We start from the raw sequence: 25,552 nt of genomic DNA on the forward strand, positions 1-25,552 counted from the left end.
TCTTGATAAGGTCCCACACTGCAGATTAGTTGGAAATGTAAAAGCTCATGGAATCTCAGGAGAGTGGCAATTTGGATCCAAAAGGGAAATGGTGGACGTTTTTTTCTATGACTGGGAGGTTGTTTTCAGCAGGGTTCATGATATGAATTAACCATTTAGATGTAAATCGAAGAGAAATTATTCAGAGGTTTGCAGATGAGATGATAATTGGCTGTGTCTTTGTAAAACTGGAGACTACAGGTTATTATTGAAGGAATGGGCAGAAAAATAGCAAATGAAATTTGACCAGAGTGTGAAACAATATACAATAAACTGTAGGATATCAAATAGTATAGAGAACATACAGTCCTTAAACTGCCTGCCCACAGATCTTGAACATGGCAGGGCAGACAGATAAGATGGACAAGACACCAAATGCAGCACTTTCTTTTATTTGGCAAGGCATGCATATAAGGGCAAGTAGGCTTTGCCAGAACTATATAAAGATACCAGTTATGCCATTGTTAGAGTGCTATGTACCGTTCTGGTACATTATAGGAAGAATGTGTCAGTTTGGATAAAGGGTCACAGGGCTCAAAATGTTAACTCTATTTTCTCTCCACTGATGCTGCCAAACCTGCTGCCTTTCTCCAGCAATTTCTGTTTTTATTATAAGAAGATTATGATTGCTTTAGAGAGGATACAGAGACGACTTACAAAGGTGCTACCAGCAATTTTAATAATGGGAAAAGAATGGATGGCCTGATCAATTTTCCTTTGGAATAGAAAAGGATGAGGGTAGAATTGATTGAAATGTATGGAGAAGTTAAACTTGTAAAACTTCCAGAACAGAATTGCTTAATTAGAAATTGACAGATTATTAAAAGACTGAGAAAGTCTAAGCTTTCGAATGTAGACAGTATACATGTAAGACAACTTTACAGACAAAACTGGGGAGAAGCAATTAAGTTGAATCTAAAGATTTAATATAGAAGGATAGTTTCTCTGTATTTGAAACACTACCAAGTGATGATATTGAGAAACAGATGCAACTTCATTTTGCTGTGTGTTTGAAAGGCCTGTTCTATAATTTGGTAGCTTGGTTTATTTTACCATTTTCCTTTCATGTAATAAACTTTATTTTATTAAAGAAATCTGTAGCCGTTTGTGCTTATATTTCAGTGAATTAACTCTGCCTCTAAAAACAAAATCTATCCAGCCAGATTTCATTCTGGGATCTGACTTGTTCATCAGTAGAATCAGCTGGGATCATAACAAATGATAAAGATTAGGAAACAGTTGAGATAAATCTCAGGAGTGGGATTCTGGAACTCGCTGACAATGAAAGCATGGTACAGACAGAAAACACATCACATTTAATATAAACTGTATTGCCATAAAATCCAAGGCCATGGAACAAATGTTGGAAAATTGGATTATGTTGGTCTCTCAGCTGCTAAAAACATGTTTAGTCAACTAACGCATGCTATAAATTTCTGTTTGAAAACTGCACCTTCTAAACATGAATTCAAATGGCTTATTTGCACATTAAGAAGACAGCTCTTGTATTATGCCACTGTTACTTATAAAAGTTAAAAGATAAACTACAATTTGGCCAGCATTTTAATTTATTCACATTAAGTTTGCTTCAATGACAAGGAATAGAGCTTTCTTTTCTTGCATATACTGAATGAATTAGAAACGTTTGAAACTAACACTTGTGCATTTCATTTCCTGTTAGTTTGCAAGGCAATGGCACAGAATGTAAAGACAATGACAGTCAAAAAGTTTATAAATCAGAGTTACAACAGCTCTCCCAGAATTTGTACCTGTATAATATTAGTTTTGCTTGTATTCACCAGTACAATGCTTTGTTGTCAATGAGACATTTTGATGAAGGATGAAGAGGAAAACAAGGAAAGAATGTTTTAGCCAAGAGCATTCGAATATGAAAACCGTAAATGGTGCTGTTAAACATTAACAGTACAGAATCTTAAATTCTCATTAACCTCAGCATTTCTAATTGAAGTCTTCCTGCTCTGTCTATATTCAAATAAAGAGATGTTCAAGGGTGACAGAACACCTGTAGAGCTTTGTTGGTGTTTGGTAGGTATATGTACTATCTGGTGTTACCATATGAACCTGAAGGTTCCAGGTTCAAATTCTGGATAGTTGATCTTAGCTGTGGTAGCAGGTGGACAACCACAATTGTACTCATTATCCTGGGGTAGGGAGGGAAGATCAGACAGAGCCTCCTTCACTATATAGTTCAGTTGTGTGAGTAGGTGAGTAAGTGAAGTCAAGACAGAGTTATACTTAATTGTGATAGCACATTCACTCTGTTGGTATACACTTATTATAGAGGGGGTAATGTCAGTACCACTGCAACAGAAAACAGAGACAGTTGTGCTTCAGACAGATGATGCAAGAAAATTGGAATTTAAAAAAAAATCCAAATTAAGTTAGAGCAAGAACATAATATGCTTCTTCTCCACAATACACCACAGTAGGAGTTGAGTAGAAGTTCCTCACAAAAAGTCACTTTGTAGAAGTTTTCCCCTCTCTCTTTGTATTGGTACAAATTCTAAAGTCCTATGTAGTATTTTTTTTTAATTCATTCATGGGGTGTGGTTGTGACTGGCTAGGCCAACATTTATTGCCCATCCCTAATTGCCCAGAGGGCAGTTCAGAGTCAACCACATTGCTGTGGGTTTGGTGTCACGTAGGGCAGACCATGTAAGAATGGCAGTTTTGTTCCCTAAAGGACATTAGTAACCAGATCTTTTTTTCTAACAATCAACAATGGTTTCATGGTCACCATAAGACTCTTAATTCCAGATGTCTGTTGAATTCCAATTCCACCATTTGCTGTGGCGGGATTTGAACTCCGGTACAAAAGAACATTACCTGGCTGTCCAGATTAATAATCAAGCAATAATACCACTAGGCCATCACCTCCCCTAAATTATGTAATTTATATACTGTGAAGAAAAATTATGAAAAACAACTCATGCTGAGTCATAGATGTACGAGGTAGGTTTGTTTCAGCTTAAATCCTTCTATGGCCTTGTTCATCCCCATCTGAGTAACATCCTCTATTGTGACCTCTCAAACTCTCTGTTCCTTTGCTGTTAGCCTTGTGCATCCCTTTCTACCAGTGGCGATTCAACCGATCAGAAGCTACTTAGTAATCTCTCCACCTCCTTCAATCAAGCTTCTGGTCGTTGACAATCTGTTTCTTTTAGAGTTAGAGAGGTACAGCATGGAAACAGACCCGTCAATCCAACTCGTCCATGTCAACCAGCGATCCCAAATTAATCTAGTCCCATTTACTAGCATTTGGCCCATATCCCTCTAAACCCTTCCTATTCATATACCTATCCAGATGCCTTTTAAATGCTGTAATTGTACCAGCCTCTATAACTTCCTCTGGCAGTTCATTCCGTACATGCACCACTCTCTTGTTTAGATTTCTTTTTATTCCCCTTGTACTTTCAAAGTTGCTAGAGCACCTTTACTTTAAAAGGCACCACACTAATACAAGTTGCTGCTGATGTATAATTCATAACTAAAGAATGCTTGCAGATTAACACAGTAAACAGCAACAGTAGAGTGTGAGGATAGTGTTCAAAAGGTAACTGCAGTCTAATTTTCAAGAACTTAATACTTGCATAAAGTCAACTAAATGCAATAAAAATATTGTGCCATACTTACAGGAAGTCCTGAAATATCTGAGTATTTTTTGGCTGGTTTAAAGGAAGGAAGAGCATCAATGCTGGAATCTGGAGATTTTAAGAGAAAAAAAATGGAATTGGTTGTTACCAAGATTGACATCTGACAAGGCAAAAACTTAGAATCTTTTAACCAGAAAGAAAAATCATACATGACCATTATCTATGGAATTCCATCTTTTGGAAATAATAGTAATTGCTCAAATTAATTAGGTGCAGCATACCAGCAAAGCTAGAGGACTTATTTCTGGAAGTAAAGAATACACAATTATTGAGACTACTTATGCCCAATAAATAATCACATTTTAATTAACAAATGGACATAATGGATCTCACAAACTAAAGTTTGCTACTCCAACATAGCATAACTACAATAATCCCTATACTACTTATAATATTCTTATAATTCACAGTAGAACTATGATAGAAACTGATTCGCACATTTACAAAAGTGGCAGTCCATTACTGTCAAATTAATATTTTGTGCAGCACTTGTTAAATCCAAATTTTTCATGTTACAAAAATTATATTAAGAGCTGTGTATTAAAGATTTGGTCCTCAGATATTCAAAGCAAATTGAATCCGAAGAACATTCGGGTGAGGTCTGATCAGTGGCAAGTGACACTGTTTGGCACTTGCATGGCAACAATGACCACATTCAACAAAAGCGAATCTAACCAACACCCAGTGAGATTCAATTACATCATTATTATTGAATTCCATACTATTAGCATCCTTCAGGTTACCTTTGATCAGAAAGGTAACTGAATCAGCTTAATAAATACCATAGCTACAAGCGTAGACGATATTCTATGAATTGCATGAATCCCAAAAACATGTTGCTATTTGCAAGGTATAAGTCAAGAGAGCGACAGAAAACTCTTCATTTGCTTGGGCATCAACTGCAACAATTTACAAGGCTTCTTCAACAGCATCTTTCAAACTTAGAACCTTTATCAAAGCAACAGGGTAGCAGACAAATGGAAACTCCACAATCTGCTAATGTCTCTCAGTCACATCACCATAGGTTGGAACTATACAAGCATTCCTTCACTATTGCTGAATCAAAATCCTGAAACATTTTTCACTATAGCACTCTGGATTTAACTGTAACACACGGACTGCAGTGGTTCACCACCACTTTCTCAAGGTCAATTAGAACAATAAATACTGGGCTTGCCAGTGATATTTACACCTTAGGAACGAATAAGGAAAATAATTTTGTTGGAAGATAACTATTTCAAGTTTGAAGAAAAATAAATTTGTCCTTTAGGTTTAAAGAACATATGTGGATCATTATTGCCTTTCATGGGTAAAAGATGCTTCTTTCAAGTTTAACATGCAATCTTTACCTGTTTTAAAATATAAATTTAGCAGGCATTTGGAAGATTGTAATGAACAGGCTGATGGTACAATCTGGAATAATGAAAATACATTGTTGGTTGATAGAAGGTTGATATGATTATGTGTGAATGTTGGGTATATTTTAAAAGAAACATCAGCTAGCAAATACACTGAAACTCACAGTTAGGATCATTCAGTTTCCATGGTAACATCCGCTCAGTAGCAAGAATTTGTTTCAGGTTTTTCCAAACACGACTCTTCTTCCCAGCCCCTGCACCACCTATGCCAGAATGCTGAAAATTAAGATCCCAAAGACAAGGAGGAGGAGGTTAGGTAGTTGTTTACTGCACTATTACTCTTAATGTAACTTTTTTCCCTAACCCATGCAATTAATATACTACTACAACATGGATTTTTGGATCTACTGAAAATAACTCTCAATTTGCTCAGCTTTCTTATTAGATATAAACAAAGGGTTATATGGTTAGAGTTAAATTCTATGCATTATCTGAATATAACAAAGTTCATACAGAAATATGCTGCAATTTACAAACTCAAAGATTCTATACACATTCTTGCCTACCTAAAAGTTAAAAGTGTTGCCCAAGCCAATATCCGCAAGGTGAATCTGGCATGCAGTTATTGTATCCATGTTTGCATCAACATTGGTTCAAGTCAAAACTAAACTGAAATTAGTCAATTATTGGAGAGGACATGTATATTTTAGAGCTATCGATGACTTTTTCCAATGTTGATTGGAAAGCAGCTCACTTGTTAATTCAGGTAACTGAATTTCTGAAGAAGGGTCTAGACCCGAAACGTCAGCTTTCCTGCTCCTCTGATGCTGCTTGGCCTGCTGTGTTCATACAGCTCTACACCTTGTTATCTTAAATTTCCACTGTTAGGTTATCATAGCTATACCCAAACATCCTTGCCAAGTGTGAAATTTACCAAATTGCACAGATGTTCAGCCCTGCTGCTGGGATGTTGTAAGGGACCACAGCCTTGTTTGTGTCCAGTGCCCTCAGCTGCTGCTTGAATTGTCACATAAAGTCAATCAGCTGTCTGGACATTAACAATCAAAAAGGATCAAAAAAGAAAGTAGATTGCTCTTTTGACACGAAGGGAACACCATGGATTACTCCTGCAATTATACAGAAAGGGATAAGCTATAGGACATTACTTTGTCATAACAGCGGTAAAAATATAGAGCATCAATTTTAGACTTTCATTATCTGATTTTTATACTTTGGACTGAAATGGTTTCAAGAAGAAAAACATAAAAATGACTGATCACTGACTGAACTAAGCTTTGTAATAAATAAAGAAACAGTAACTTATCTAAACTGAAATTAACTTCTTTTATTCAAATGGGACTGAAACCAGTTAACTAGATCTATACACCTTCATGTATCTTCACATGTTGAAGATAAAACATTGTTTGAGATTGTCCAGGTTGAAAACACAGAACTCAGACACTGGGATATACAAAGTAACTGTATTTTACGGAACCACTTTTAGGTAGAGCAAGGGGATGGATTTGAAACTGGAGAAAAGTTTCTCTTCGTCTCTAAAAGGATAAAGGACCCAATGATAAACACGAACGGGACAGAAAAAGACATAAATGGGAAAGAAACATCCAAACACTGAGAACTTAAATTTTTTTTTTCAATTCATTATGGGATGAGCGTTCACTGGCTGGGTCAGCATTTATTGCCAATCAGTAGTTGCCCTTCAGGAGGTGAACTGTCTTCTTGAACTGCACTCCATTTGGAGTAGGTGGGCCCGCAATTCCATTAGGGAGGGAGTTCCAGGATTTTGACCCAGTGACACTGAAGGAACAGCGAAATATTTTTACGTCAAGATGGTGACTAGCTTTGAGGAGAACATGCAGGTGCTGGCATTCCAATGTATCTGCTGCCATTGTGCTTCTAGATGGTAGTGGTCATGGCTTTGCAAGGTGCTTTCTAAGTAGACTTGATGAATTTCTGCACTGCATCATGTAGGGGGCACACATTGCTGCCACTGAGCATAAGTGGCAGAGGGAGCGAATATTTGTGCATGCATCAACCAAGCAGGCTGCTTTACCATGGACGGTGGCAAGCTTGTGGTGTGTGCTTGGAACTACAATCGATCAGACAAATGAAGAATATTTCCTTCAGATCCTGACTTATGCCTTCTGGCTGGTGGGCAGGCCTTTGGAGGTCAGGAGGCAAGTTAGTTGCTCCTGCATTCTTAGCCTCTGACTGCTCACATAGCTGCAGTTTTTATATGACTTGTCCAGCTCAGTTTCTGGTCAATACTAACTCCCAGGATGTTGATAGTGTAGGATTCACTAATGGTAATGCAATTAAATATCAAGGGTGATGGTTAGATTCTCACTTGTTAGAAATGGTCATTGTTTGGCACTTCTGTGACACAAATATTACTTGCCACTTGTCATACCAAACCTGGATATTGTACATGACCAAATGCAGCAAGACCTGTATCCGAGTATTGCTTCCATATCCGAGCAGTCATTAATGGTGCTGAACATTGGACAATCAACACCCCTCTTCTGACTTTATGACAAAGGGGAAAGTCATTGATAAAGCAGTTGAAGATGGTTGGGCCTAGGACACTATGCTGAGGAACACCTACAGAGATGTCCTGGAGCTGTGACGATTGACAAACAAACCATCACAACCACTTTTCTATGTGGTGGGTATGGCTCAAATCTGCAGAGGGTTTGAACCCTATTTTCCATTGATTCCAATTTTGCTACGGTTCATTAAGGCCATATGTGACCTCGATATCAAGGGCAGTGACTCTGACCTCACCTCTGGAATTCAGCTCTTTTGTCCACATCTGAGTCAAGGCTACAATGAGTTTAGGAGCTGAGTGGGCCTGACAGAACAAAACTGGGTATTAGTTGGCTGGTTTTTCTTTTATTCATTCATGGGATATGGGTGTCACTGGCTAGGGCTGCATTTACTGCCCATCCCTAAATGCCCAGAGGGCAGTTAAGAGTCTACCATATTAGTGCTAAACAAGTGCTGCACCACAGCACCGTTGATGACCCCTTCCATCTGATGACTGAAAGCAGATTAGGATGGGCCAGTAATTATCCAGGTTGGGTTTGTCCTGCGTTTTGGTCTACAGGAAATATATGGGCCATTTTCTAATGCCAGTGTTCTAGCTGTACTAAATGTGGCTAAAAGTTCTGAAGCATATGTCTTCAGTACTATTGCTGGAATGTTGTCAGGGCCATAGCCTTTGCAGTATCCAATGCCTCCAGCTGTTTCTCACTATCAAGTGGACTAAGTTAAAGCGACTGAAAATTGGCATCCGTGATACTAGGTAACTCTGGAGGAGTCTGAAATGGATCATTTATTTGGCACTTTTGGCTGAAGATTGTTATAAATGCTCCAGCTTTATCTCTTGCACTGGATGTGCTGGGCACCCGAGCATTATAGATATGTATATTTGTGGAGCCTTTTGTTCCAGTGAGCTGTTTAACTGTCCACTGTCATTCGCGACAGGAGGTGGCAGGGCTACAGAGTTTAGATTAGATTCAAGAGTTATGGAACCATTTAGCCCTGTCTATCATTTGCTGCTAACGCTCTTTGCAAGTAGGCCTGTTTTGTAGCTACACCAAGTTGATTTCTTATTTTTAGGGAAGCCTCATTCCATTCTTGGTATGCCTTCGTACACTCTACATTGTTGATTCCATGGCTTGACGGAAATGATCGAGATGGGGGTATGCAAAGGGATAAGGTTGCAGGTAGGATTTGAGTACAATTCTGCTGATAATATCCCACAATGTCTCATGAATGGCTAGTCTTGAGCTTCGATATCTGTTCAAAGTCTATCCAATTTTGCAATGGAGGGCATCCTCAATGTTAAGACAGCACTTTGTCTCTACAAGGACTGTCCTGTTGTCAATTTTGCCAATATTTGTCATGGACAGGTGCATCTGTGGCAGGGGGATTGATAAGAATGGGGTCAAGTACGCTTTTTCTTTTTGCTAGTTCCCTCATCACACACCCCCGTCTAGCAATGTCCTGCAGGACTCGACCAGCTTAGTCAGTAGTGATGATACTGAGCCACTAGATGGGTGACTTCAAAGTCCGTCATCAACAGCATATTCCACACACTCAGTGCTTCCTCCAAGTGTTGTTTAGCATGGAGGAATGCTGATTCATCAGCCAAGGGGTAGCAGTAGATGATATCCTTGCCCATGTTTGACCTGATGCCATGACACTTTATGGATTCTGGAGTCAATGTCTAGGACTCCCAGGGCAACTGTCTCCCAACCACACACCAGTGTGCCACTACCTCTGCTGGGTTTATTCTGCACTGGGACCTGACATACACCAAGAACAGCTACCTAGAATACACCTCCTCCCACCCACCTTCCTGCAAAAATGCCATCCCCTATTCCCAATTCCTTCACCTCCGCCGCATCTGCTCCCAGGATGAGGCATTCCACTCCCGTACATCTCAGATGTCCTCGTTTTTCAAGGACCGCAACTTCCCTCCCTCAGTGGTCGAGAATGCCCTCGACCGTATCTCCCGCAACTCATCCCTCACACCCCGTCCCCGCAATAACAACCAAAAAAGAATTCCCCTCGTCTTCACATACCACCCCACCGACCTCCGGATCCAACGCATCATCCTCTGACACTTCCGCCATCTGCAATCCGACCCCACCACCAAAGACATTTTTCCCTCCCTACCCTTATCTGCTTTCCGGAGGGACCACTCTCTCCGTGACTCCCTTGTCCGCTCCACACTCCCCTCCAGCCCCACCACACCCAGCACTTTTCCCTGCAACCACAGGAAGTGCTACACCTGCCCCCACACCTCCTCCCTCACCCCCATCCCAGGCCTCAAGAAGACTTTCCACATCAAGCAGATGTTCACCTGCACATCTGCTAATGTGGTATACTGCATCCGCTGTACCCGTTGTGGCCTCCTCTACATCGGGGAAACCAAGCGGAGGCTTGGGGACCGCTTTGCAGAACACCTACGCTCAGTTCACAATAAACAACTGCACCTCCCAGTCGCGAACCATTTCAACTCCCCCTCCCATTCCTCAGACGACATGTCCATCCTGGGCCTCCTGCAGTGCCACAACGATGCCACCCGAAGGTTGCAGGAACAGCAACTCATATTCTGCTTGGGAACCCTGCAGCCCAATGGTATCAATGTGGATTTCACAAGCTTCAAAATCTCCCCTCCCCCTACCGCATCCCAAAACCAGCCCAGCTTGTCCCCGCCTCCCTAACCTGTTCTTCCTCCCACCTATCCCCTCCTCCCACCTCAAGCCGCACCCCCATTTCCTACCTACTAACCTCATCCCCGCCCCCTTGACCTGTCCGTCCTCCCTGGACTGACCTATCCCCTCCCTATCTCCCCACCTACACTCACCTTTACTGGCTCCATCCCTGCCTCTTTGACATGTCTGTTTCCTCTCTACCTATCTTCTCCTCTATCCATCTTCTATCCGCCTCGCCCTCTCTCCCTATTTATTTCAGAACCCCCTTCCCCTCCCCCATTTCTGATGAAGGGTCTAGGTTCGAAACGTCAGCCTTATTGCTCCTATGATGCTGCTTGGCCTGCTGTGTTCATCCAGCTCTACACCTTGTTATCTCTGTTTACCCAGAAATATTGTTGTTTTTGCGTGGGACCTGGGACCATGTGGAAGGAGTATGATTCTGCAATTATCACTATGTCAGGCTGTTGCTTGACTAGTCTGAGAAAGCTCTCTCAATTTTCGCACTAACACACAAATGTTCATAAGGAAGGCTTTGCAGAGTTGACAGGGCTGAGGTTTGCCATTACTGTTTCTCGTGTCTAGGTTGATACCAGGCGATCTGTCTAGTTTCATTCCATTTTTATTAAAACTTAAATGGTTGATGCCATTGAATGACTTGCTAAGCGATTTCAGAGGGTAAACCCCATTGCTGTAGGTCTGGAGTCACATTTGGTCAGACAGAATGCAGTTTTCCTTCTCAAAAAGGACAGTGGTGATACAGATGGGTTTTTACAAAAACCAACCATGGTTTTACGGTGATTATTTAAAATTTGAAATGAAAAAGTCTATCAAATTCAAATTCCATCATCTGGTGCGTGGAATTCAAACCCATGTCCCCAGAATATTCCTGGGATCTCTGGATTACTACACCATCACCTCCACCATAAGTCCCCCATATTCACAGTTGCGTCTGATCAAGGACATGCCTATCTATCTGTGGTCTCAGGTTAAAGCATAGCACTTCATGAACACTCTCAAGACTTCAAACTGCACTTCTATTACCTTTCCTTTTGTACAGAGTACAATCTCCTTTTTATTGTTACACACGTGCTTGTGTATGTTGGATGTCAGGGTTAGCAAATAATAAAATCACTTTCTTTCACTCAAGAAAATCTTGCTAATTGGCTCCCTATTTGTTTCTGGTTGACTAGTCAACCACATTTTAATTGGACTGATATACAACCGTATTAGTGAAAAAAATACATTGAATCTTTGTTAGAGGAGTTGAAAGAAATAGTTAAGCCTGTTCACGCCTCCTCACCTGGTCAGAACACCCAAACAAAAAAAAACATTACTATTGAAGGAGTATTAAGGTATTCTTCAACAATGTCAAGTGACATTTTTAAAATCAAATATTCTTTAAATAGTTCTTGCAATTAGAAAGGTGAAGAATTTAACTTTTTCCTCCCCACAATCAATATCAGCATTAAATACTCTGTTTAGCATACAGCAAAATAAGATGCACTCTAGCTAAAAAGAATGCCTTCAAGCCAGTATCAGAAAAAACACTACCATACCAGTGAGAAAATGTCACATGCACACAACATTAACTCTTGACAGCACACTGAACTGATAATTGTACCACTATACAACACCACTCAGCTGCTAGCATTCTTTTCCAGTGCCTGATTGAGTTCTAATCCAGTAAGCCCTCATAAAATTAATGGATTTATTTTAGGCAATACCTTCTTCGGACCAATACTAACAAAATCTACTGAAAAAGTAGCCCAGGGTGAAGCATCAGCAAACAAAGGGCCAGCAGTCTGCCTTTGAGCAGAGTATATGGCGTGACAATATCTTCTTGTAAACTGTAAAGGAGAACCACCTAAAAATCACTGATTTCTGGGTTCTATATACAACAACTCAAAAATATAGATTTGGGAAGAAAAACACTAGACCTGAATACTGTCTTGCCTTTAAGTTTCCTATTGAACCTCAATAATAGATGAACAAACTGAATTAAAATAGTTTTCACCATTGTGGATCCACACAATTTGCTTCAATTTACAAAGTTATGGAGTCAAGAGTTTTTACAGCATGGAAAGCGGTTCTTCAGCCCATGCCAGTCATCAAATATCTGTCTATTCTAATCCCATCTCCCAGCACTTAGACCATACCCTTGGATGTCAGGGTATTTCACGTGATCATCTCAGCTCTTCTTTAATGTTTTGAGGGTTCCCAACTCTCTCAGCCTTTCGGACAGTGAGTTCCAGATAACCACAACCCTCTGGGTGAAAAAGTATTTTTTCAAACCTCCTCTAAATCACTTAACCCTTACTTTAAAACGGCCCCCTGGTTATTGATCTGTCTGAAGGAAACGTTTCTCCCCATCCACTGTGTCTATGCACCTCCGAATGTTATACAACTCAATGAGATCCCCCAGTCTTCTCTGCTCTAAGGAAAACAATTCCAGCCTGTCTAATTTCTCTTCATAGCCAAATTGTTCCAGCCCAGGCAACATCCTGGTGAATCCCATTTGCACCCTCTCTAATACAATCACAGCCTTTCTATAAGATGGTGACCAGAACTATACATAGTACTCCAGCTGTGGCCTAACTAATATTATATACAGCTGCATAACTCCCTTGCTCTTGTACTAAATGCCTTGATTAATAAAGGCAAGTATCCCATATTAGTGATAACAAGGTGGAGAACTGGATGAACACAGCAGGCCAAGCAGCATCAGAGGAGCAGGAAAGCTGACGTTTCGGGTCAAGACCCTTCTCCAGCATCGGCAGTTCCTACTATCTCTATCCCGTATTAGTATCTCTTCTTAACCACCTGGTCTACTTGTCCTGCTACCTTTAAGGATCTATACATATGTACACCAAAGTGCTTCAGATCTTCTATTTCCTAGGCTGCTGTAATTCGATGTGTACATCCTTGCCTTGTTAGCCCTCCCAAAGGGCAGTGGGCATTAAATACAATTTGCCACTGTTCTGTCCATCTGACCAGCCTGTCTCTATCATTCAGCAGTTTGGCGGGGGCGGGGGGCAGTGGTGGCTCAGTTGCCTCACAGCACCAGGGACCCAGATCCGGTTCCACCTTTGGGCGACTGTGCAAACTCCACACATTCTCCCCGTGTCTGCACGGATTTCTTCCGGGTGCTCTGGTTTCCTCCTACAGTCCAAATATGTGCAGGTTAGGTTGATTAGGCTATGCTAAATTGCTCATAGTGTCTAAAGTGGGAAATGCAGAGATACAGTAAGGGATGGGTCTGGGTGGGATGCTCTTCGGAGGGTCAGTGTGGACTTGATGGGCCGAACGGCTTGCTTCCACACTGGAGTGTTTCTATGGATCTGTGGTTTCCTTCTTGCTGTTTACCACACCACTTTTTGTGGCATCTGCCGGTTTTAGAACCAATTTGAGAAATGGCCCTGGATCCCTTGGACTCAGTTTCCTAACCAGCCTGCCTTATCAAAAGCCTTACTGAAGTCCATGTAGATTACATCAACTGCACATCTACAATTCAATCTACAATACAAAACAATTCAAATTTGTTGAACATAATCTCCCCCTTTCAAAGCCACACTGACAGTCTTTGACTAACCTTTGCTTCTCCAGTGGAGATTAATTCTGTCCCTCGGGATAGATTTCCTACAGATGTTAGGTTCATGGACCTATAGTTTCCTGATTTATCCCTATTACTCTTCTTGAATAATGGTACCACATTAACTGTCCTCCAGTCCCCTGACATTTCTCTTGTGGCCAGAGTGTATTTGAAAATTAATGCCAGAGCCTCTGCGATCTCCTCCATTGCCTCCCACAGCAGTCTTGAATATAGCCCATTTAGACCTGGGGATTCATTCACATTCAAGCCTGCTAAAAATGCTAAAAACCCTTCCCCCTTAATGCTAATTAATTCAAGTATACCACAGTTCTCCTGCCCTGGTTTCTAGACCTTCATGAGCCTTCTCTATTGTGAATACAGACGCAAAGTACTCGTTTAAAACCTTAGCTATGTCTTCCGGCTCCACATACAGATTTCCATTTTGGTCTCTAATGGCCCAAATGTTTCCCTAGTTATTCTCTTGCCCCTAATATACTTATAAATCGTCTTTGGATTTTCCTTAATACTGTAGCCAATGTTTTTTTAAATGCCCCCTCTTTTCTTTTCATATTTTTTATTAAGCAACTCCCACACTTTCTATAACTGCTGTTTGCAGCTTCCGGTATCTATCGTAAGCATTTTTATTTCTTATCCAAACCTCTATATCCCCTAACATCTACAGTTCCCTATTCTTGTTGCTCCTGTCGTTCACCTTTATGGGAACATATTGGTCCTGAACTCTCACTATTACTCTGTGAATGTCTCCCACTACTCTGATGTCGATTTTCCTGCAAGTAGTTCCTGCTCATCTGCCTTATTTGCAACACTCTTTGCATTAAAATAAATGCAATCTAGCTTTGCCATGCTCCATTGTGCCTTAATTTGACAAGATTTGCACTGCCTTCTTGTTTGACTCAGTACTTCTATACCTGACTGCGCATCATCCCTTACTGTAGCTCTGCTCCTCAACAAATTAGTTTAAACCCCCCACGAATTGTAGTAGCAAGCCTCCCAACAAGGATGCTGCTCCCCCGCAGGTTAGAAATGAACCCAGTGATCTAGGAATATAAAGCCCTCCCTTTTTCTCCAGGTCTTCAGCCATGTATTCATCTGTTCTATCTGCCTGCACTCACTAGCACATGTCACTGTGAGTAATCCAGAGATTACAATGTTTGACATCCTGCTTTTTTAATCTGCCAACTAGCTCCAAAAGTTCTTGTTGTGAGATCGCATTGCTCTATTATTATGTTGTTGGTCCCAATGTGAACCATGATCTCTGATCGTTTACCCTCCCCCTTCAGAATGTCCTATAACTATTCAATGACATATTTGACCCTGGATCCAGAGAGGCATTACACCATCCCGCAGTCCCATCAGTGGATGGAGAAATGCCTGTCCGTACTCCTCACTAGTGAATCTCCCACCACCATCATTCTCCCTTTTTCTACTCACACCTGGGACAGCTGGGCTCTGGCAGCACTCCGTACAGGAACCATCATAAGCAGGTTTTCTTGCTTGCAGACATATGTATTTAATGCAAATCAACTCTGCTAATTTTAATCAACACTACAAGACTACTCTTAAAAACATACAATGTATTATGCAACACATGAAGAATATTTAGCAGACTGCTTCATATCAGGTGTTTCTATTTATAGATTCAAGGACTCATGATTCCACAGAGATTATATGTTTAGTGCTGCAGCATCAGATAAAATCAATCACTAAAATAAAACAGAATCTTCCACTCAATGGTTAGATGGGATAGACCTTATTTTAACAATGTTGCACAGCAAAGTTTTGGACAATGCAGACATATTACAATTGCTTTGTTCAAGTTTAGTGCATGTCAATGTTTTTGTGGTATTAAACAGGAGTTTTACTATGATTACCAACGGAAGCTATCAAAATCTTGTAAAAGCGTAAGGTTGTGTTTGAAATACAACAAATATCCATTGTACAACACAGTTCTGATCTTCTTCATTAGATGATGTACAACCAAGCCAACAAAACTACAGGATTTTCCAATGGTTAAGCAAACATATCAGAATCCAAGACAATGAATAAACACAACTATAGGATAATGATTAACGTTGAACTTTATACACTGACAGATGTGCAATTACTCCTAAACAATAAAATATCTAGGAATTACAATATAAACAGGATTTTAAATACACAGTCTGTGTTGGCATTTGTCTTCCAAAAGAAGAAGCATTTCCAAAGAGATAGCAAGAACTGCAGATGCTGAAGTCAGAGATAACACTGTGTGGAGCTGGAAGAACACAGCAGGCCAGGCAACAGAGAAGCAGGAAGGTTGACGTTTTGGGTTGGGGCCTTTCTTCAGAAATGGGGAGGTGGAAGGGAGCTCAGAAATAAAGAGAGAGAGGAGTGGGGCTGGGGAAGGTAGATGGGATGATGGTAGGTGAGTGCAGGTAGGGAGTGGTGGGGATTGATCAGTGGGATGGGACCGATAGATAGGTGGGAGAGGAGATGGACAGGTTGTGTCAGGTCAAGGAGGCAGGGATGAGAAGGAGGGTTGGGAGATTTAAAACCTGGTGAATTCCACGTTTGGGCCATTGGGCTATAGGCTCCCAAGGTGGAACATGAGGTGCTGCTCCTGCAGTTTGTGGGTGGTGTCATTGTGACACTGGGAGGAGGCCCAGGATGGACGTGTCACCCAAGGAGTGGGAGGGGAAGTTAAAATGGTTGGCGACTGGAAAGTGTTGTCATTTGTCACGGAGAAAGCGCAGATGCTCTACAAAAAAGTCTCCGAGTCTACGCTTGGTCTCACCAATGTACAGGAGGCCACATCAAGAGCAGCGGATACAGTAGACCAAGTTGACGGATGTGCAGGTGAACTCCTGTCTGATGTGGAAGGTTTGTTTTGTGCCATGAATGGAGGTGAGGGGGGAGGTGTAGCAGTTCCTGCGGTTGCAGAGAAAGGTGCCGAGAGTGATGGGGTTAATGGAGAGTGTGGAATGGACGAGGGAGTCACGGAGAGAGTGATACCTACAAAAAGCAGATAGAGGCGGGGAGGGAAATACCTCTTTGGTTGTGGGGTTGGACTGCAGGTGGCGGAAGTGGCGGAGAATGATATGTTGGATGCAGAGGTTGGTGGGGTGATACGTGAAGGCAGAAGTGCACGAAATGCAAGAGATGCAGTTGAGGGCATTTTTGATCACTGGAGCGGGGAAGTTACAGTCCTTGAAATAAGAGGACATCTGGGATGTGTGGGAATGGAATGCTCCATCTTGGGATCAGGCACGGCGGAGGCAGAGGAATTGGGAGTAGGGGATCGCATTCATGCAGGAGATTGGGTGAGAGGAGGTGGAGTCTAGGTAGCTGTGGGAGTCAGTGGGCTTGAAAAAAATGCCAGTTTTGAGACGGTCACCAGAGATGGAGACAGGGAGGACTAGGAAGGAGAGGGAGGTATTGGAGATGGTCCAGGTAAATCGGAGGTTGGGGTGAAAAGTGTTAGTAAAGTTGATGAACAATTCTAGCTCCTTGTGGGAGCACACGGCAGCAGCGATACAGTCATCAATGTAGCGGACAAAGAGGTGGGGCACAGTACCAGTGTAACAGTGGAAGATTTGCAAATACAAGATTTCTATTTGCCTTTCCACTTCTTTCCCTTTATTCACCTTTCAAACTGATTTTGAATAGTTTTTGCCTCAATCGTAAACTTCTCAAAATGAATTGCACAACTTTAAAATTTGTATACAGAGGTATATCGTATCCTTTCTACAAAATCCCTTACTTTTGATGTGGGCCCTTTTGTTCAGCGAATTTTCAGTATTTACCAATTTTCCAGAATTTTAAACACAAATCAGATCATCATTATTATTCCCTTATTTTGCATTGTTGTAATGAAAAAAAGCATAATCAAGATTCTCTTACATTCTATAGATGATACCCTCTCATCCTAAGCATTCTCATTCAATGGCATGATTTATCCAGAACAGTATACGAAATTGCTTAACAACAACCCAACCAGTTCATTCTCTAGAGACTAATCATTATACCCACACCATCAGCCATATTTTTAAACAGCTCAGTTAAATTCCAACCTTTCAACCGTACTCTCAAGAACCCAAAACCTTTTGTTACCTGGAAGCTGCTCGGCAGATCTAAGAGCATTACAGACCCACTATTGTTCAACCTTGTGTGTCAGTATGTCATTTGTCCCTCTAGGACATTGGACACAGACCACTGAACAGTTGCATTACTTTTTGAAATGGAGGCGTCTCATTTGTTATCGGAATTAACCAGACAAATTGCTGCACCACCCACGGAATCCTGGAAGGGGAGGAGGGGAGTGATCAACTTTAATCCAGAGACTCAGGTAATGTTCTGGGGTCCAGGGTTCAAATCCCACCATAACAGATGGTGCAATTTGAATTCAGTTTTAAAATTAAAATCTGGAACTACGAGTCTAAAGATGACCATGAAACAACTGTCAATTTTCGAAAAAACCTATCTGGTGTTACACTAATGCCCTTGAGGGAAGGACATTGCTGTCCTAACCTGGTCTGGCCTATATGGCCTGACTCCAGACCTATAGCAACATGACTGACTCTTAACTGCCCTCTGAAATGGGGTAGCAAGTCAGTCATAGAGTCATACTGCACAGAAACAGACCCTTCGGTCCAACCAGTCCATGCCAAACATACATCCAAACGAAACTAGTCTCACCTGCCTGCTCCTGGCCCATATCCTTCCCAACCTTTCCTAAAAACGTACATATCCTAATATCGTTTAAACATTGTAATTGTAGCCGCATCCACCACTTCCTCAGGAAGTTCATTCCACATGCGAACCACTCTCTGTGTAAAAAAAATTTGCCTCTTACGTCTTTTTAAATCTCTGTCCTCTCACCTTAAAAATGTGCCCCCCTAGTCTTGAAATCCCCTATCCTAGGGAAAAGACAACTACCTTTAACTCAGTTGTAACAATCACTAGAAAGTCTCAAAATAAAAGGAATGAAACTGGACAGACTACTGGCATTGACTGAGATACTGGAAATGATATTGACAAAAAACAGCCTTTTTAATCCTGCAAAATCCTCTTTATTAACATTTGGGGCTAGTGGCAAAATTGGGACAGCTGACTCAGAATAGTCAAGCAGCAGCCTGATTGTCTGTAAGGTATGATTCCATGAGTATGACTATGTCCCTGACACCACCATCTCCATCCTCAGCCGCACACATGTCCTGTCCCAATACAGGACAGGCCCAGCAGAGGATGTGGCACCATACTGATTACCACATGCCGTCCTCCCTTGACTGGTAAACCAATGCTCTTCCATGAGGAGGAGAATTTGGAAAAAGCAAGGAGGGAGCAAGGGCACAGAACATACTCTGAGTGGGAAGTTTCAATGTCCACCACCAAGAATGGCATGGCAGCAGCACTACTGGTCGAGCTGGTCAAGTGCTAAAAGACACATAGCCGCTGGACTGAGTCTGCGGCAGATGGAATGGAAAGGAAACAAGAGGAAAAAGCTCAAAACCTCATTCTCACCAATCCACCTGCTATGGATATAAGTGTCTGTAATAATGACCATCACACAATCCTTGTGGAGATGAAGTCCTGCCTTCATTTTGAGAAGGTTTTGCATAGTATTGTGCGGCATTATCACCATGCTAAATGGGTCAAACTTTGAACAGATCTAGCAACTCATAATCAGTAGCAACAGGATCACACTCCAGCAACCACATGGGCCAGCATACAAGTGGATGGACAGGTAGTGTTGAGAAAGTGGGGAGACCACAGAAGGACTTGGTCAAGATGAAAATGCAGTGTGGGAAAGTGTGAGATTATGCACTTTGGTTGGAATAGAGGCATAGACTATTTTCTAAATGGAAAAAGGCTTTGGAAATCTGAAGCACAAAAGGGCTTAGAGGTCCCAGCTCAGGATTCTTTTGGGGCGAACATGTAGAGGTACAGTTGGCAGATAGGAAGGCAAATGCAATGTTAGCACTCATTTCAAGAGGGGCTGGAATACAAGAGCAGGGATGTACTGCTGAGGCTATATAAACTCCGGTCAGTCTACATTTGGAATATCACGAGCAGTTTTGAGGACCCAAACTAAGGAAGGATACGCTAGGCTTGGAAAGGGTCACAAGAATGATCCCAGGAATAAATGGCTTGACATATGAGGAGTGGTTGAGGAGTCTAGGTCTGTACTCAATTGACTGCAGGGGGAAGAATCTGAAACTTCAAGAATACTGAGAGGCCTGGATAGAGTGGACATGGAGAAGATGTTTCCACCAGTAGAAGAGACTAGGAAGTGAGGGTATAACCTCAAGTGAAGAGATGACTCTTTAGAACTGAGATGAGGAATTTATTCAGCCAGATGTTTGTGAATCTGTGGAACTCATTGTCACCAAAGGCTGTGGAGGCCAAATCATTGAGTATCTTTAAGATAGAAGTAAATAGGTTCTTGACTAGTGAGGAGATAAAGGGTTACAAGGGAGAAGGCAGGAGAATGGAGTTGAGAGACATTTCAGCCATGATCAAATGGCAGAGCAGACTCAATGGGTCAAATATCCTATTTCTGCTCCTATATGTTATGGTCATATTACCCCACACCCCCAACCCCAAACCCCACCACCCTATTATTACCATCAAGCCAGGGGATCAACTCTCATTCAAAGTTGAATACAGGAGGGCATGCCAATAGCAGCGCCAGATTTACCTAAAAATAATCAACCCATTGAAGCTACAAATCAGGTTTACTTGCGTGGCAAACAGTGTAAGCAACAAGTGATAGACAAAGCTAAGTGATGGGGTCAGATCAATGGATGAGATCTAAGCTCTGCATTCCTATCAAATCCAGTCATGAACGGTGGCGGACAATTGGAGGATGGTCCAAAACCATCTCCATACTCAATTAGGGCAGAACACTGCACATCAGTGCAAAAGGCAAGTCAGAAGCATTCACAATAATCTTTAGCCAAAAGGGTCAAGTTGATACCAACAGCATCAGAAATCCCCAGCATCACTCTTATGGTGTTATGATCACAGATGACAGTCTACAGCCAATTTGTTTCATTCCACCTGATATCAAGAAATGACTGAAGGCAATGGATACTACAATAACTATGGGCCTGACAATATTTCTACAATACTGCTGTGACTTGTGCTCCAGAACTTGTCGCACACTTGGCCAAGCTGTTCCAATGCAATTACAACACTGGCATCTACCTGAAAAATTTGCATAATTGCTCAGGTATATCATTTCCACTCAAAGCCAGACAAATCCAACCCAAACAGTGACCCTCCAATCAATCTACTCTCAATCAGTAAAGTGACGGAAGGTATCATCAGTGCTATCAGCTGCACCTGCTCATCAGTAACGCCCAGTTTGGGCTCTGCCAGGGCCACTCGGCTCCTGTCCTCATTACAGCCTTGGTTCAAACATTGACAAAAGAGCTGAATTCCAGAGGTGAGGTGAGAGTGACAACCCTTGACATCAAGGTTGTATTTGACTGAGTGTGACATCAAGAAGCCCTAGCAAAACTGGAGTCAATGGGAATCAGGGGAAAACCCTCAGCTGGTTGGAGCCATATCTGGCACATAGGAACATGGTTGTAGTTGTTGGAGGTCAGGCATCTCAGCTCCAGGACATCTCTGCAGGAATTCGTCATGGCGATGTCCAAGGCCCAAACACCTTTAACTGAGGATATTCACTGATAATTGCACAAAGTTCAGCCCCATTCATGACTCCTTGGATATTGAAGCAGTCATGCCCAAATGCAACAAGATTTGGAACAATATCCAGGATTGGCAGAAAAATGGCAAGTAACAATTGTGTCACACAAATGTCAGACAATAACTATCTCCAATAAGAGACAATCTAAACCACTGCCCCTTAAATGACCACTTCAATGGCATTAACATTACCAAATCCTCACTATGAACTTCCTGGCCAGGAACTGAACTGGACTAGCCACCTAAATATGGTAGCTACAAGAGGTCACAGGCTAGGAATACTGCAGCAAAAAATACACCACCGTGACTCCCTAAACCCTGTCCACCATCTACAAGACACAAGTTGGGGATGTGAGAGAGTATTCCCCAAATGCCTGGATGACTGTAGACCCATCAACATTCTATAAGCTTAACACCATCCAGGACAAAGCAGCCACTTGACTGGCACCACATCCACAAATAAGTTTTACCACCACTCAGTAACAGCAGTATGTACCACCTGCAAGATGCACTACAGAAACTCAACAAAGCTCCTTACACAGCACCTTTGAAGCCATGAGCATATCCATCTAGAAGGACAAGGATAGCTGATAAGTGGAACACCACAACCTGCAAGTTCCCCTCCAAGTTACTCATCACCTTTACTTGGTCAGAATCCTGGAATTGTGGGTACATGGACTGCAACATTTCAAGATGACAGCTCACCACCACCTCCCCAAGGGCAGCTAGGGATAATCAATAAATGCTGGCCAGACAGTGACATCACATGAGTGAATTAAAGAAAAATTTTAAGCCTTTCTGCATCACCCTCTGCATTGATGTTTCCTTGAAAACTGGGGTCTCTTTATCTTTGGGAATGTCAATTGGCATCCCACATGTCAGGGGACATTGGTCTCTTCTAAATCCCTCTTGGCCATACATCCTAACATATTTTCATCCTCAACATATCAATTTTCGCATCCATTTTTGTGCTACCTAATTTGTTTAAATATTTCATACTGTTTTCACCTTGTACATCTCTTTCTTAAATGGCCTCATTATCTTTTATTCTCTCAAGCCCATAAGTAATTTTCTTGCTAAGATCTCCACATTTTTCCTTTACACTGAGTGAAATTTCATCCATAACAATGTACTGTTGACAGATAATGTGCAATAACACAGGAAACCCATTTAACTTTACACCAGCAAAAGAAAATTAAAAGGAAAAAGTTAGGTATACACTATTTTAGAAATGTAATTAGGTGATTATTTCTTCTGGTGCTACTGATGCATTCACTTTTCTTGATGCTTTCCAGCCTTAAAGCTGCCAGGGAGTTCAAAAGTCATGGTATATGTGAGCATGTTAAAATCCATTTTTTGGGTTAAACAGAATTAGAGTCATTACTTTCTTCTGTCACATTTCATGTTGCAAAATGAACAAGCCTTTCCACCATTAAATTTCCCTGTGAGGACACACCTTTGTTGTTAGAGCTATTTACCCAATTGGTCAATTTTTTTTAAGCAAGATTGTTGTACTTTTTTTTTTAAATCCTTAGCATAAAACTGATTGACAATGATAGCCTGAAAATATATTTTGAGCGATTGTAAAGTCGGGGGGTGGGGGGAAGAAAAGTTCTGTGGGATTTGCCACTTCAGGTAAAAAAAAATACTTACAATAAAATTTGGATCCTTAAATATCAAAGGTTTTACTGCAGGCTCTCCGTGCCCTGGACTGGAATCTGTAGCCAAACTTTGATTCTCACCGATAGTATCCAACACAACATTCTACATTTGAAAAAAAGTGCACATTCAAATCATTAACTTTGACTGTTCAGCTGTAAAGAAACAAGGCTCACATTATTGATTAAAGCACAGATTAGTCATCCTGTGAACTGCTTCTGCAAGAGGCACAGAATACGGTCCACACAATTGACTTTTTGCCTGTCATATCTGTGCTGGACCTCTGCATGGTCAATTCAGCTAGTTCTATTCCACTCTCCTTTCAACAGTTTATTATGTCAAAGATGCAATGTAAATACATAATGTCACAAAGAGCGTCACAGGAGCATTATAAAGCATAAAATGATAAGGAACTACTAAAGGATGAAATTTTAAAATCAAGATTTCATTTAACTGGCAGTCATTTTTGTCAGCAAGCTGAGGGGCAAAATTTTGAGGGAATGAAAAGGATTTGGTGCGAATCAAGATGAAAGTTTTGGATGATTTCATGTTTACGGACAGTAGACTGTAGGTCAAAACTGCTTCTCTCTGCAGGTACTGCCTGAAATTGAGTACTTCTAGCATTTTTGTTTTATTTATGTTAAATCCAAAGAAATCTAACTTTACAACACCCAATTCAGTGCTTCTAGAATATAATGTATTCCCACGTGCAAAAAGAATGCTAAATTGCCGTACTTCAACTCTTTTCAAACCAGAATGTTTTATTGCACGACTTCTTGACGCTTACATTCTTTGTTCATGCCTACAAACGTGTACTTTTCTGATACGGCAATGTTGATTTAGTTTAACCTATTTGCTCATACGCCTGGGCGTTCCCTTTAATATATTCGTTTCCGTGATTCATATCACCCACAAACACTATCCACAAGTACCTGTCCTATTCTCTTCTTCTTCGCAGCCACACCCCCGCTGTTCCCCGGACTTGTCGGCCTTTTCTTATTCCGAGGTTTGGTGGGAGTCGATGCCACCACTGCCACCTGCGATACCATGGCCGCCATTCTTTTCACGTTTCCAGGAAACCAAGGAAACGATTCCGTGCGCGATTGCGTCACGCCTTCCGGGCGAAATAGGCATGCGCACTGTGTCATTTCGTATAGTCTAGAGGGAGTTTAAAACAGAACGTGGAATTGTGCGACTCACTGAACAGTGGTGTTAAACCACCACCAGTCGTCTCTCTCTAGTGGGAGAATAGTCACTGGTCCTTTAGGTCTATGAAGACATTGTCGGCTTTCATTAATGTGAACTTTAGATGCTTTTATCTTTACCTGATAATTAATTAACCGAAATTGTACCAAATGATTATTGGATTATTTCAAGAACTCCACAAATCTATTTTCACCATTGCAGCTCTTTCTGCTTAATTAGTTTCATGGGGACAGGCTGTCCTTCAGAGTTGCCAAAACAAAACGTGTATGCCTCTCTGCTCCTATGATGCTGCTTGGCCTGCTGTGTTCATCCAGCCCTGCACCTTTTATGAATACAAACCTAGTCGGTCAAAAACTCCACTGAATGTTGAAGGAGTCACTTCAGAATATTTTCGGTACTTCCCATATCTTGGCAGCCACCTATTGTTGAGGAGATCAACACTAGATCAGATGTACCAATTCAGGCTTCTACAAACTACACTACTGAGTATATGACAACAAAGACCAACAAATATTTCTAGCATACAGAGCAGTTGTCATCAGTTGCTGCACAACAGTCAAGCCTGGATTGTGCATCAGTAACACAAAAATGTGCTACAGAAATTACACCAACAATGACTCTGCCTTATTCTCCAGATACGATGGGACAACCGTCTTGAAGAGATAGTAAGAACTGCTGATGCTGGAGTCAGAGATAAGACAGTGTGGAGCTGGTGGAACACAGCAGGCCAGACAGCATCAGAGGGGCAGGAAGGTTGACGTTTTGGGTCGGGACCCTTCTCCTGACCCAACCTGACCCAAAACATCAACTTTCCTGCTCCTCTGATGCTGCCTGGGGCCTGCTGTATTCCTCCAGTGACCTCTTGAAGCCAGGTCCAAATGCATTCAGGCAAAACTTCTGCAAATCTAACTAGAGGCTGTATCAGGGCAGCATAAATGTATCTCCCTGCCAGGTCCAATTTTCTCAACTGTTGAATGACACTCATTCTAGGGGAGGCCAAAGAAACACCAGATGCTTTAAAGCTCTGCTTACAGCACAGAAGCATTGACATCAACAAGGAGCTTGCTACAA

General features: G+C 41.6%; 1 protein-coding gene across 1 annotated transcript in view; it reads right to left on the reverse strand.

Moving 5' to 3' along the window:
* The window catches only part of ino80c (INO80 complex subunit C), a 40,551-nt gene extending 16,118 nt beyond the window's left edge, over window positions 1-24,433 (reverse strand). The window contains exons 1-4 of the mRNA XM_020533402.2: window positions 24,208-24,433; window positions 23,270-23,380; window positions 5,236-5,347; window positions 3,694-3,761 (exon numbers count right to left, since the gene is read on the reverse strand). Coding sequence (XP_020388991.2) covers window positions 3,694-3,761; window positions 5,236-5,347; window positions 23,270-23,380; window positions 24,208-24,423 — 507 coding nt within the window. The 5' untranslated portion in view covers window positions 24,424-24,433. The remainder of the gene's footprint in view (window positions 1-3,693; window positions 3,762-5,235; window positions 5,348-23,269; window positions 23,381-24,207) is intronic.
* Between the last annotated feature and the right edge of the window lie 1,119 nt (window positions 24,434-25,552).

The sequence above is a fragment of the Rhincodon typus genome, chromosome 2 (genome assembly GCF_021869965.1).
Source record: "Rhincodon typus isolate 14 chromosome 2, sRhiTyp1.1, whole genome shotgun sequence".
Classification (NCBI taxonomy): domain Eukaryota; kingdom Metazoa; phylum Chordata; class Chondrichthyes; order Orectolobiformes; family Rhincodontidae; genus Rhincodon; species Rhincodon typus.